This window comes from Papaver somniferum, chromosome 5 (genome assembly GCF_003573695.1).
Source record: "Papaver somniferum cultivar HN1 chromosome 5, ASM357369v1, whole genome shotgun sequence".
Taxonomy (NCBI): Eukaryota; Viridiplantae; Streptophyta; class Magnoliopsida; order Ranunculales; family Papaveraceae; genus Papaver; species Papaver somniferum.
The window spans coordinates 26,487,770-26,501,786 of NC_039362.1; the positions used below are offsets into that span (position 1 = coordinate 26,487,770).

At 35.5% G+C, this 14,017-nt stretch overlaps 1 protein-coding gene across 1 annotated transcript; it reads left to right on the top strand.

Annotated features, from left to right (window-relative positions):
• Window positions 1–4,190: 4,190 nt before the first annotated feature.
• LOC113278882 lies at window positions 4,191–5,594 on the top strand. Its single transcript, XM_026527609.1, has 3 exons — window positions 4,191–4,653; window positions 4,770–5,008; window positions 5,118–5,594. Exons 1-3 carry the CDS (start codon window positions 4,191–4,193, stop codon window positions 5,592–5,594), a joined length of 1,179 nt encoding a protein of 392 aa, XP_026383394.1.
• Window positions 5,595–14,017: the final 8,423 nt, after the last annotated feature.

The following is a 14,017-nucleotide window of genomic DNA, read 5'->3' on the forward strand; positions in this document are numbered from 1 at the left end:
CGCTATCGCCTAGCGCCTAAGGTGCTCTAGGCGTACATGCACAAAATCAAAAGAAAAACTTTAACTGCTTCACCACACAAAAGAAAACTGAATTTAATCAGCTTCCTTTGTCTCTGCGACAGATATTTGTTAGAACATACAGGCAAAGAACATTGCACAATAGGTGCATTATCCATGTGACTAGATTGAAGCTAATTATATCAATCACGTTATTCTCGATTTTTATTTCCATTTTTTCATGATTGAATGTTGGTGTTGATTGAAGTGCAATTTCTATAAATATATCAAGTAGTAAAACCGGTTACTGATTTCCCTATCAATCGTTATAATTAAGAAATAAAAATCAATCGCTTCAATCACTTTTTATGTTCGTCAATCACGGAATCACGTTACTAATAAATCAGTATTTTTATTTTTATAGTTTCGTCATTGACATTAGGAAATAAAAATCAAGGACTTTTATATCAATCTTTTCTTACCATATTTTTGATCGTACAATGTTAGCAGTAGTTGATATAACCTTGAAAAAGGAAACAAAATACTACTTAAGTTGCACGTTTATTAAGTTTCCATATTACCTTCAATCACGTTTATGAGCTTTCCATATATTTTCATCATTGCCTCTGTATTTTGATTTAAAAGGAAATAGAGGAAAAAAAAAAGGAAACAAGATCATCAGAAATTATTGCTAAAACCTAGACTTCTAGTGGAATTGTTCACATTTTGAGGCGCCTTTGGCGCTTAGGCTAGCGCCTAACATTTCCTCTAGGCGCTAAAAGCGCCAAACGCTCTCGCCTAAGGCGCTGGCATGGAAAATAGCATAAAATTGCTTTCCTCGGGCGCTCGACTTAGGCTTAGTGCGCCTTTGGCGCCTAGGCGAGCTAGGCGAGCGCCTTTTACAACATAGTCAGTAGGAGTTGACAGCGATATGATCACTGATGATGGTTCTCATTGATAGAAGTTAGAAGGATGAAACAGAGATGCAGTTGTGGATTGAAACTACTCCCGCTAGATAGAACATGGAGTTGAGATGGAGAAGAATGAGTGTGTGATGTCGAGGCTGATAATGGTGACGGAGCTGTGAACAATTCTCAGTAATGGTCAGAGATGGAGAGAGCTAGAGCATGTTCTGCTGCCATTTATTGTGTTCAGATGGAGAAGGTGCAGCCGATAATGGTGCTCTGTAGTAGAGATCGAATGGGAACGGAGGAGATTTGTTAGCTGTTGGTGGTCGATTAAAAGAAAAGAAAACTCAGGGAGTTTTAAAAGTCACGGAGGGCCTGGTAAATGTGAAGTTATTTGCCAAAGCTGAGAATTCAGGGAGTTTGAAAACTCACTGATACATATGTATCCGAGGGAGTTGATCGAGTTAACAAAGAAGTCAGGGAGAAAATATTTTCACGGAGTGATGTGTGGTCGTGACTCCGGCGGAGGAAAAATCAAAATCCAGGGAGAAATAATCCTCACGGAGATGCGAGTGTCCGTGGGTTTGAAGAAAAATAGATTCTATTGTCAGTTTCATGGAACTGGCAGAATAAATATATTAATGAGATGGACTTCTCATATTTCTGATCAAGCCCAATCATGGTTTTTAAAAGCGTACGCTTCGCTTCAAAAATCTTCAAAACGCTTCGAGTCGCAACACTGAAGAGAATCTGTTATGAAGTAGCAGATTCCATATTTAGATACGCTTCAACACTTTTCCCGCCTAAAATTTAAAAGAAAAATAAGAAAAAACATTGAATATCTTGTACATACGAAGAAGGGAAAGCAAATCACCATTGCATAAGAAAAACATTCAGGAGACCCTTGTGGTCCAACTACATAATCACAACAGCATGGTTTTTAAAAGCGTATGTTTCGCTTCAAAAATCTTCATAACGCTTCGAGTCGTAACATTGAAGCGAATCTGTTATGAAGCGATGGGATTCAGACCTCCCTTCTACCACCCACCTACAGTAGGCCTAACCACTGAGCCACAACTTATTATTTGATAATAATTGGACTTATATAAGGTTTATAGAAATATTATCTTCTTAGTTGAGCATTTAAATTTAAATTTCATAGCTAACTAAGACAACTAGTGCTATTTATAGACGCTTCAAACACCAACCATGAAGCGACGCTTCATGCTTCAACATACGTATCGCTTCTTAAAAATGAAAAACGTTTCACGCTTTAAAAACCTTGAGCCCAATGGAATAGTGTAGACGGCCAGGTCTTTGGACGTGACTTATTTGGGAAAGTTTGGTGCGTTTTTGGCTAGATTTGACAACCGGTTTTGCACGGGCTTGGACGCACAGGCACTCTTGTTCTCGAATACCTATTTAAGAGAGAAATTATTCATATCTTAGATCATATATATTATAATATCATACTTTTGGGAAGAGAAGAAAAGAGCTAGGGCTTGGCGATTTTGGCGTTCGATCATCACGGTTGAACCTAGGGTTTGCTTCTTCTTTTTTTTTTCCTTCTTATTATTTTTCATGAATTTTAAGAAATCCATGAGTAGTTAAACACTCCATATTGGTTAAGGATGTAGTCGGATATCATAAATATGCTACTAAATTAATATATTGGTTTTGTTATCTCAAATCATTATTGTCTTGTTTTACTATTTATTATCGTGTATGATTGTATGATTGTTTGTTTAGGAGCGCTACTAAATGTCTATGAATGCATATCTATAGCTAGACTAGGGTTTTAAGATACGTAATTGTTGATAACCCTTGTCATAAGTAGCATATTGTGATTACCAATTGTATTCAAAACCTTTGCGTGATTGCAAGTACAAGCTTGACCTATGTTAAATAGTTTACTCGTAGTATTTCTATTGCATGGATTAGTCTAATTCATAGAACTTAAGGCTCTTGGAGGATTAAACCTAATAGCACGTTGCATTAGGTTGTTCACTGAGTATTATTCACATATTCATCGTTATGGTATGTGATGATATAAGGAATTTACCGGAGTATGCTCTCGATGGGGTACTTTAGGACTCTTAATAATGAATGATTGAGTGACAACACCAATTATTAGTCGAAGTGCATGTATTATGATTGATGATGAACCCTTAACCAGTATTCTCAACTTATTGATTCTCTTTATTTATTCTTTGCTATTATTATTAGTTTGATTATTTTAGACCAAAATCAAAAATCCCCCCTGGTTACTTAAGTTTTCAATTACGAATAACAACCCATATCTCCCTGTGGAACGAATCTGTTCTTATAACTATACTATTAATTATAATTGTGAAGTGAACGAACTTAAATTATTTTTGCTTGGCTGACAACCTACCAAATTTTAGCGCCGCTGCCGGGGAGGCATAGCGAATTGTTATTCTGTTTTTGTTTTTGTTTTTGATTTCTTATTTTTATTTTTTTATTTTGTTTTTGAGAATCTTGTTTCAGGTACTTGATCTCTAGCATCCAAACGTTGGGATTACCAAAAGTGCGGAATTTCAACTCGCAGAGGAACAGTAATACAAGAACCTCGAAAATCACAACAAGAAGAGATGGTTGGCGGAACGAACAACCAAAACACTGGTAAACAGGGAAACCAAGGGAACCATGGAAATGGAGGCGCTCCACCACCTCCACCTACGAAGAGGACACTCAAAGATCTTACATCCCCATCGTTTGATCAACAAAACTTGTGTCAACTTGGAAGATTCAGTTGAGCTCAAATCTCAGTTGATTCATTGGTTACCGAAGTTCAATGGGTTTCCAGGAGACGATCCAAATCGTCATTTACTACTGTTTCAACATAGGTTAACAAGTTTGAAGCCAAATGGAACTGATTAAGGAAGAGCTTTACTGACAGCTTTACCATTGTCTTTAATTGATTCTGCAGAAGAATGGTTTTATTGTCTTCCACCTGGAAGTATCACAATGTGGAATGAGATGTAGAAAGAATTTTTAGAAAAGTACTTTCCCGCCTCTAAAGAAGCAACTATTCTTAAAGCAATTAGTGAGATTAAACAAATTACTGGTGAGACTCTTTACGACTACTGGGAATGGTACAAGAAGTTGTTAGCAAGCTTCCCACATCATCAAATCTCTGAGAAACTCATAGTGCAGTATTTTTACGATGGTTTGCTCCAATCCGTGAGAAATATTATTGATGTAGCGAGTGGTGGTTCTTTGACAAACAAAACCATTGAAAAAGCGACGGAATTGATCAAGAATATGGCTGCAAACACGCAACAATTCAACACAAGAGGTATGTCAATGTGTCGAAAGGTTAATGAGGTTACTTCTTCATCACACTTGAAACTTAGGATTGGTAATATGGAGAAGATGATGCAACAAATGGCTGCAGTTATCATTCCCTCTTATGAAAAAAAAGCTGAACAAGTGAATGCAGTATTCCCGAATCAGCAGAGACAAACGTATGATCCCTATTCCAACACTTACAATCCAGGATGGAGAGATCACCCAAATTTCAGCTATGCGAATACGCAAGCAACAGCTCCATGGCCGGTTTTTAATCGACCTAGTGGTTTCCAACAACAACCACAACCAACGCAAAACTCAGAATCATCAGAGATGCTTGCTATGATGAAGAATTTAACCACAATGGTGCAAAAAAATCAGCAGAAAACTGATGGTGCAATCAAGGAGTCGCAGATAAAAATGAGCACCATGGCAGGTAGATTGAACCTTTTGGAAACGCATAATAGTGGAAACTCCATTCTCAGCCTATTAATCCTAGAGAAAATGTTAATGTTGTGACATGGACAAGTGGTACACGAACTGTGCAACCAGAATATGCTGAGAAAAGCAAAGACTCCAAGGGGCCGGTTTTGGAGAAAGAGATTATTGACTCTTCCCAAACTGATGAGGTACCTAAAACAAACTCTAAACCTCTTGTTTCAACTTATGTTCCTCTTTTACCTTTTCATCGCAGGTTCGATAATGCTAAAAGGGTGGAACAAGACAAAGAAATTTTAGATGTACTCAAAAAGATTCATGTGAATATCCCGCTGATAGATGCAATCAGGCAGGTTCCTAAGTACGCAAGATTTTTGAAAGACCTATGTACTAAGAAGAAATGATTAACCGGTAATGAGGTGATGGGTGTGGGGGGAAAACGTTTCTGTTATCCTTCAAAAGAAACTCCCACCTAAATGCAAGGATCCTGGTAGTCTCGATATACCTGTTGTAATTGGTAATAAAATGTTTGGAAAAGCCATACTTGATTTAGGAGCATGGATGAATGTTATGCCCGCATCTATTTATGAGTCTTTGAATTTGCGTCCTTTGAAAGAAACCCGTATTGTTCTTGAACTAGCTGATCGTTCGAATGTTTACCCTAGAGGTATTATTGAAGATGTGCTTGTGCAGGTGAATCAACTAGTATTTCCAGTTGATTTCTATGTTTTGAAAATGGAAAGTGGGTCTGATGCATCTATACCGCTGTTATTGGGGAGGCCTTTCATGAAAACGGCCAAAACCGTTATTGATGTTGACAAAGGAACGCTCACTATGGAATTTGATGATGAAAATATTCGCTTCAATAATTTTAGAGCAATGCGGTATCCTAGCGATGTTCATTCGGATGTTCATGCTAATGTCTTAGACGCAAGCTAAGAAGTAGCCAAATAGTCTACAGTCGGGCTGACGATGTTGAACCAAACGCTAATGGGAGGCAACCCATAGGTTTTGTATCTTAAAACCTGTTAGAGCATTGCTTGGTTGAACCCACCAAGTGTTGGTATGTCAAGTTTGGTTGTCATATTTTAGTGAATCAAAACTCATGTTAAGAGTCGCTTGATTATGTACTAGAGTTAAACTTCGTATAGGTTAGCTTGAAAGCATTAGGATATGAGACATTATAAGTATTGTGAAGTCTTGAAGATGTGAAGAAGCAAGGAGCTACAACGACAAAAATCATCCTCCCACTTGAGGTTAGTGATATTTGACTTGAACTGTTTCATTACCTAACGTATCTTTCAAGTCGTGCATATTGAAAACATAACTGCGAAACATATATGAACTCTAGATAGACATAGTATTAAGGAATACAATACGAGGTTTATTTCTTAACCATTAAATTTTGTAGATAAGACATCGCCATAATCATTAGAATGCTATTGTGATTATGTATGAGTATGAGGTGAGGATTTCATCCTAGGGAACAATGTTTACATGTGTTCTAAGGAAGTAAGTTCATAACCTTGTTTGTGGACCGAAAAGGAAATTGCCAGGAGTTATTGGTTTTGTTATTCATTGCATATATTATGAACAACCAATATGTGTGATAGAGTATAACCGCTCACAACTTGTTGTGTTCTTGGTAGAACTATTCACAAAGTCCTGACTTATGTATTGGTATAACTTTTATTAGTAAAACCGAATCTTTGGGAAGCTAGTGTGACTATGCGTAGTACTCACATGGAGGTGGAACCGAAACTTGTTTTGGTAGAACCGTTAAACCCATGATTGTGATTTAATGTTGCTTTGATCAATCACATAGTTCTTTAAAGTCATATGAACCAATTCTAAACTTGTTTGGAAGTGTCGCAAATTGGTTTCAAGGTTGTAAGTGTGAAGGATAACTTACAAAGTAAAGATGTCGACAAACTTTGAACACGTGCTGTGAATGTTTATTTCTATAATTGTTCAAAGATATTCCTTAACAGCTAAGGGAAGAGAATCCCAGGATCGAAACATAAGTAAGTTAAGAATCTTTTAATTAAGGTTATTAATTTCATTTTGTAGGGAAATTACAAAATTAGTAATGTGCATTTACTAATTAGATTTTCCGAGAGATTTTGATCGTTATTTTTGGACAGAGCATTTTCCAGGAATTATGGAAACCGAATTTGTGCTTTAATGAATATCTTGATAATATTTTCGGTTTTGGAAATTCCTTATTGTCCAAACTTCCTTGTCTATAAATACACGAAGTTTGCCTTTCTAGCAAACTAATCTTTCGTAACAACAAACTTCCTCTTTTGTCTTTGTTATTGGTGCAGCCGCCTATCGGAGAGGAGAGTAATCTAATTAGGTGAAACCTCTTACGGCCGCTAAGTTTAAAGTCTTCTTTGGGATTGAGAAGCTCTGGCGCGACCCGTTGGTGGGAAACTAGATAATTGCGGTTTATCTTTGTTTTCGATTGATTTGATTGACTAACGGTGGTTGAAATATGATTGCACCTATTTTGTTTATTCTTGAGAATCTTCTCATCTGATATAAGATTCACTCAAACTAGTTCAGAATTTCGACAGGGATCTTTAGACTGTTGTTAGTTCTAAAGACGATCTTGTGATAATTCATTGTTAACAGACTCCGTTCTCTGCGTGATTGATCACAAGAGATTCAAGTGATTGTGTCTAGGTTTTTATTGAAGATTTAAGGAGATTTGAAGACAAAGAAGATATTGAAGATCTGACTTGGGTTTTATAATCTTTAGTATGCACAATACTTGTTTGGGTAAAAGAGGATCCAATTAATAACCAGTTTATCCTTGTGGTAGATTTGATTGATTAATTGAGTAGATCGGCATCAAAACGGTTCTTCGGATTAAAGGTGTTGTTGGCTTAATCTTAATCGATTACCTTTGGGTGATTGAACATAAGATAGATCTAGACCCGGCGAAGGAGTTTATGTTGAGATAAACGGAAGAGCCTTTGTCTGACTCATATCACTTGGTTGAATAGAGTTGATACCAAACAGATTTCTTGTTCCTTTACTGTTTGGAATGCGAATCAAAGGGATTGTTCCAAGTACGTGACTTATTCATAAGTTGGAGGCGTGGGAATACAAACGGAACTAGGTGAACTATAGGGTTAGTTACTTGGTCTCAACTATACGAAGTTAGTGTAATTTTGTGTAGCGGCTTAATCCTGAGAGTAGCCAATTCTGGACTAGTTCCCGGGGTTTTCCTGCATTTGCGGTTTCCTCGTTAACAAAATCTTGCTGCGTCATTTACTTTTATATTCCGCATTATAATTGTTTTATTATAATTAAAGTAAATTACACAAACGTTAATTCCTATTTACTTGATAAGCAATCCTATTGTGTTTGGTTAAGTCCGAACCTTTATATCAAGTAAACATACTTCGTTGTTGTATTGTCTCGATCTCGTATCCATAGACGATCACACGAAGTGTGAACCGATTAGTTGTATTGTCTCGACTCAGTCCATAGACAATCACTTTCGGAGAAAGGACTTATAGGTAGGAAAAGTTTTTGTTTGAGCTATATTTGGGTACCCTCGCCTTTTCAATTGGTATCAGAGCAGACAAACACGAAAAGATATAACAATCTGTGTTTGGTTTGATCCAACCTATAAGAATGAATCTATTAAGTGATTCAGTTAACGTTCCTCCAAGATTTAATGGGACTAATTATCCATTATGGAAATTGGCTATGAAGACTTTTCTTCAATCCCAAGATTTTAATACATGGCTATTAATCGAAGACGGATACCAACATCCGATAGATTATTCGGAGTCAGAGTTCAAACGATTAACATCATATAATCTTGAAGAAAGGATTCTTACAAAACAGAATTCTGATGGTTTAAACGCCATTTTATATGCAGTTAGTGATGATCTTCTTCATCATGTGCTGTCATGCAGAACTTCTAAAGAAACATGGGATATTCTTGAGACTGTATTCGAAGCAGATGAATCTGAAAAATAAGTTAGACTTCTCACCTTTTCATTTTAATGAGAACATCTCCATATGGATGATAACGACACCTTCGAGGAGTTTAATTCTAAACTTTCTGAGATTGTTAATGCATATTTTCTCCTTGGAAAGGTAATACCTGAAAAGGAAATAATATGCAAAATTCTCAAATCGTTACCATCCAAATACGAGTCTAAGAAACATGACATAATAGAAGGAAATGATCTTTCTACACTTTCTCGAAGCTCTCTTATAGGAAAGTTAAAGATCTTTGATATAGAAATTCTGCCGAAGAATCAAACTGAGAAACGTTGCCAAAAGGATATGGCACCTGATGAAAAGGAGCTTGACTCATCTATTGTGCTTATTGCGCAACGAATTAAGAACATTTTATCCTGTGATAAACGTGTTCCTGATGCATTATCAGTTTGCCATAAAAAGGGTAATGTTGAAGTTCAATGCTTCAAGTGCCGTAAATTCGGACATATGGCAAAACACTGTCCGAGCAGAAAAACTTGAAAGTGTAATAGGGCGTATGTCTCCCTTCTTGATGATATTCCGGAGGAAGAAACCAATGAAGAAATATCTAATTGCAATGCACTTCTTGCCAACTCTAATTGTGATAATTCCCGTGAGTCTAATCAACTCCTAGAAAAACTTGAGTTGGAAATTAAGAAAAATAAAAGGTTAAGCCTGGATATTGAAAACCTTTTGAAGTCCATTTTAGACAAACCATGTATGGTAAAATCTGAACCAAAAATATTGGGTGAAATACCAAGAGATTCGGAAACCAGTTTTTCTGATGACACAACAAGTTCTTCATGTGAAGAAAACAATCTCACTACAATCCTTTGCGAAATCAAACTTGTCCAAGCCCTTCGAAAAGGGATAAAGAAGACTGGTAAATTGTTTGGCTTTCAAAAATTGATTGAAAACTCTCGAAATTGCAAGAGAGAAGAAAAACTGAAGGGAACACGGTATACTGTGTTAATAAATCATCCTAAGGATGATTCTGCTAAGAATGGTGAGGATTATTCTCACCTCGACACTCACTGATGGTGTTGAGATTTGCATCCTCACTTGTTGCCCAAAATTCTCATTGTGAGGAAGCATAAATCTGGGCAAGTTATTCATGATTGTTTCTTTAGAGAAAAATATTGAATATTTATTATTTTTGGAAAAAATAGTTTCGGTTTCCTTAAACCAAATATTTTTATATTCCTTGATTTTATTCCATCTTATAAATCTTCTTCCTGTCCGAAAGAAGACTGCCATACTTTTATGGAGAAATCGGTAGAAGAAAAATCATCTCTTGGTGATCTAGCACTCTGTGCATCAGTTATGACTGAAACTCATGATGTTCCTCTTCATGATATCCCTCAGGACTCTCTAAGGAAACAAATTAACTCTGTTAAAGGTTGTATTAAGTATCATGAAGAGATGTTAAAGGATTCAAAAGAAGTACTAGCAAGTGTTCATTCTCAACTGCTGGAGATGAACATATCTACTGAAAAAGGAATTACTAAGAGGAACTTGAATCCAGACTTTGAAAGCAACCTTCACAAGGAATGAGAGAGAGTAGTATAATAGACATCAATTTTTTGATTTCTTTCATTGATTGTATTGGTCTATTATGAATAAAACTATTATGAATAAAATTATTTGATTAGTAATTTTTCTTGTGATAATTTTTGATTTACATAGTCTGTGCTTAATTGCTTTTATCTTATTCCTATGTATGTTTATGGCATGTTTGATTTCGGTTTTACTACCTTAATATTCGATCTCATATATGGTGAACCCTCATGGTTTGGGTGACTTTTTGATTTAGCAGGGTTAAGTTCTAGCCCTAGTAGGTAGGCTTTATCAAAGGATTATGAGGGGTTCTAATAGAAACAATATGTGAAAAAGTCACAGTATGTTGAATCGGTTTTGGTTTAGCATAAAAGCATATGTGTTTCGACGGTTTTCAACTTTTGCTTGCAATTGTTAAAGCCGGTTTTCAACCTTTCTCGGGTAAAGGTTGAGGTGTGTTGTTATTCTTTTGTTTACGCATAAGGATGACAACGTGGTGATATTTCGATATCAATTCTCCCTGGACGAAGATGTTATCATATTGGAGAAGTGGATGCGAAATTTGAGGTAACAATCTTGTTAGTTAATTATTTTCCTGTTTAAGAAAAGCCTGAGTTTATATTATATATATTTGTTGCTTTTGCTTAACAAAATTTATGTTTAATTGATATTTATTCCATGATGTGTGTGTGGATGTGTGTTTCAATTGGTTCCTATTAAGAAAAACTATTGTTATCTTCCTTTATTGTGTGGTACCAATCGTTTAGGCTTACAAAATTTCGGTACAATTGATGTGTGTGTGATTCAATTGGTTCCGGTTAAGAAAAACTATTGTTATCTTGCTTTTGTATAGTTTCAATGGTTTAGGCTTACAAGATTACGGTGCAATTAAGGTGTTTCTAATGTCTATGTTGTTTCAATTGCTTCTGGTTGAGGTGAATAATTATGCAAGTTGATTTATTTTGGTTTGTATGAATTATTTATGGCTTAACGAAATAATATGTGTACGGTATGAGTTTTTTAGTACAATTCGATTCCGGATAATAAACTAAGTTAATTATGATCTTAGTTTATCTTATCGAAGTGAGGTTTCGGTTATTCAAGTCTAATCGAATGCCTAAACAAGGAAATGCTAGTTAACTAACCTAGTATTTGGTTTGTTTAAAATTTAAAGTTCTAAGTTTATGGATAACTAAAACTTGATGAGAAAAATGGGGTTTATCTTTATTTTGGTCTTACCGAATGAAGCAGTTGTTTTTGAACAATCGGTTTAGCAAAGGGACTAATGTGATTAGTTATTTTTGGTTTGCTAAACTAAATGGGAAAAATTGTTTCGGGCAATTTTTTCCTTGGTAACAAATCAAAATAAGACTACTTGTAGTTTCGGTTTTGATATTGGTTATCAGAACGTGATGTGTGGAACCCTCGTGCCTAACTCTACAGGTTTGCAAGTCTATTCTGAGATTTGTAAGATTCTTTTCGTGTTGTCCTTTATTTTTTCGTTTCCTTGTCATTTTTGTGACAAAAAAAGGGAGAAATATATGGAGTAAACAAGTGATACTGGCATTGATTTTAATATTAATTGGTATCACTAAGGAAAAAAACAATGGTACTTGAATGTTTTATCTAACGAAAGAGTGAAAGCACAGACTAAGGGGGAGTAACATGTCATATTGATTGGTATAAAAAAGACGTGTGGATTGAATATCTACCTATCCTCCTTAGGGGGAGTATTAGCTTTGTTATTATAATGTCAACAACGACATTTTAAAGGATTGAATGTAAGCAGTTTTACTGTGTTGTTGAATCGGGAATCAAGCGGATTGTAATGAATTCTGGTAATTTGTTTATCCATATGATGTAAGAGTTTTGTCACTAAAATTGACAAAGGGGGAGATTGTTAGAGCATTGCACGGTTGAACCCACCAAGCGTTGGTATGTCAAGTTTGGTTATCATATTTTAGTGAATCAAAACTCATGTTAAGAGTCGCTTGATTATGCACTAGAGTTAAACTTCGTATAGGTTAGCTTGAAAGCATTAGGATATGAGACATTACAAGTATTGCGAAGTCTTGAAGATGTGAAGAAGTAAGGAGATACAACGACAACAATCATCCTTCCACTTGAGGTTAGTGATATTTGACTTGAACTGTTTCATTCCCTGAGTATCTTTCAAGTCATGCATATTGAAAACATAACTGCGAAGCATATATTAAATCTAGATAGACATAGTATTAAGGAATACAATACGAGGTTTATTTCTTAAACATTAAACTTTGTAGATAAGACATCATCATAATCATTTGAATGCTATTGTGATTATGTATGGGTATGAGGTGAGGATTTCATCCTAGGGAATAATGTTTGCATGTGTTGTAAGGAAGTAAGTTCATAACCTTGTTTGTGGACCGAAAAGGAAATTGCCAGGAGTTATTGGTTTTGTTATTCATTGCATATCTTATGAACAACCAATATGTGTGATAGAGTATAACCGCTCACAACTTGTTGTGCTCTTGGTATAACTATTCACAATGTCCTGACTTATGTATTGGTATAAATTTTATTAGTAAAACCGAATCTTTGGGAAGCTAGTGTGACTATGCGTAGTACTCACATGGAGGTAGAACGGAAACTTGTTTTGGTAGAACCATTAAACCCATGATTGTTATTGAATGTTGGTTTGATCAATCACATAGTTCTTGAAAGTCAGATGAACCAATTCAAAACTTGTTTGGAAGTGTGAAAAATCGGTTTCAAGGTTATAAGTGTGAAAGATAACTTACAAAGTAAAGATGTCGACAAACTTTGAACACGTGTTGTGAATGTTCATTTCTATAATTGTTCAAAGATATTGCTTAACGGATAAGGGAAGAGAATCCCAGGATCGAAACATAAGTAAGTTAAGAATATTTTAATTAAGATTATTAATTTCATTTTGTAGGGAAATTACAGAATTAGTAATGTGAATTTACTAATTAGATTTTCCGAGAGATTTCGATCGTTATTTTTGGACAGAGCATTTCCAGGAATTATGGAAACCGAATTTGTGCTTTAATTAATATCTTGAGAATATTTTCGGTTTTGGAAATTCCTTGGTGACCAAACTTCCTTGTCTATAAATACCCGAAGTTTGCCTTTCTAGCAAATTAATCTTTCGTAACAACAGACTTCCTCTTTTGTCTTTCTTACTGGTGTAGCCGCATATCGGAGAGGATAGTAATCTAATTAGGTGAAATCTCTTACGACCGCTCAGTTTAAAGTCTTCTTTGGGATTGAGAATCTCTAGCGCGACCCGTTGGTGGGAAACTAGATAATTGCGGTTTATCTTTGTTTTCGATTGATTTGATTGACTAACGGTGGTTGAAATGTGATTGCACCTAGTTTGTTTATTCTTGAGAATCTTCTCTTCTGATATAAGATTCACTCAAACTAGTTCAGAATTTCAACAGGGATCTTTAGACTGTTGTTAGTTCTAAAGACGATCTTGTGATAATCCATTGTTAACAGACTCTGTTCTGTGCGTGATTGATCACAAGAGATTCAAGTGATTGTGTGCAGGTTTTTATTAAAGATTTAAGGAAATTTGAAGACAAAGAAGATATTGAAGATCTGACTTGGGTTTTATAATCTTTGGTGTGCACAATACTTGTTTGGGTAAAAGAGGATCCAATTACTAATCTGTTTATCCTTGTGGTAGATTGGATTGATTAATTGAGTAGATCGGCATCAACATGGTTCTTCGGATTAAAGGTGTTGTTGGCTTAATATTAATCGATTAGCTTTGGGTGATTGAACATAAG

What these genes read in the sequence shown, in the direction of transcription:
- LOC113278882 (XM_026527609.1), top strand. Translation starts at nt 4,191, where the DNA reads ATGGCTGCAAACACGCAACAATTCAACACAAGAGGTATGTCAATGTGT. An exon ending in AAAAATGAGCACCATGGCAG is followed by an intron (nt 4,654 to 4,769) that starts GTAGATTGAACC and finishes CTGTGCAACCAG; the next exon opens with AATATGCTGAGAAAAGCAAA. An exon ending in TGATAGATGCAATCAGGCAG is followed by an intron (nt 5,009 to 5,117) that starts GTTCCTAAGTAC and finishes ATCCTTCAAAAG; the next exon opens with AAACTCCCACCTAAATGCAA.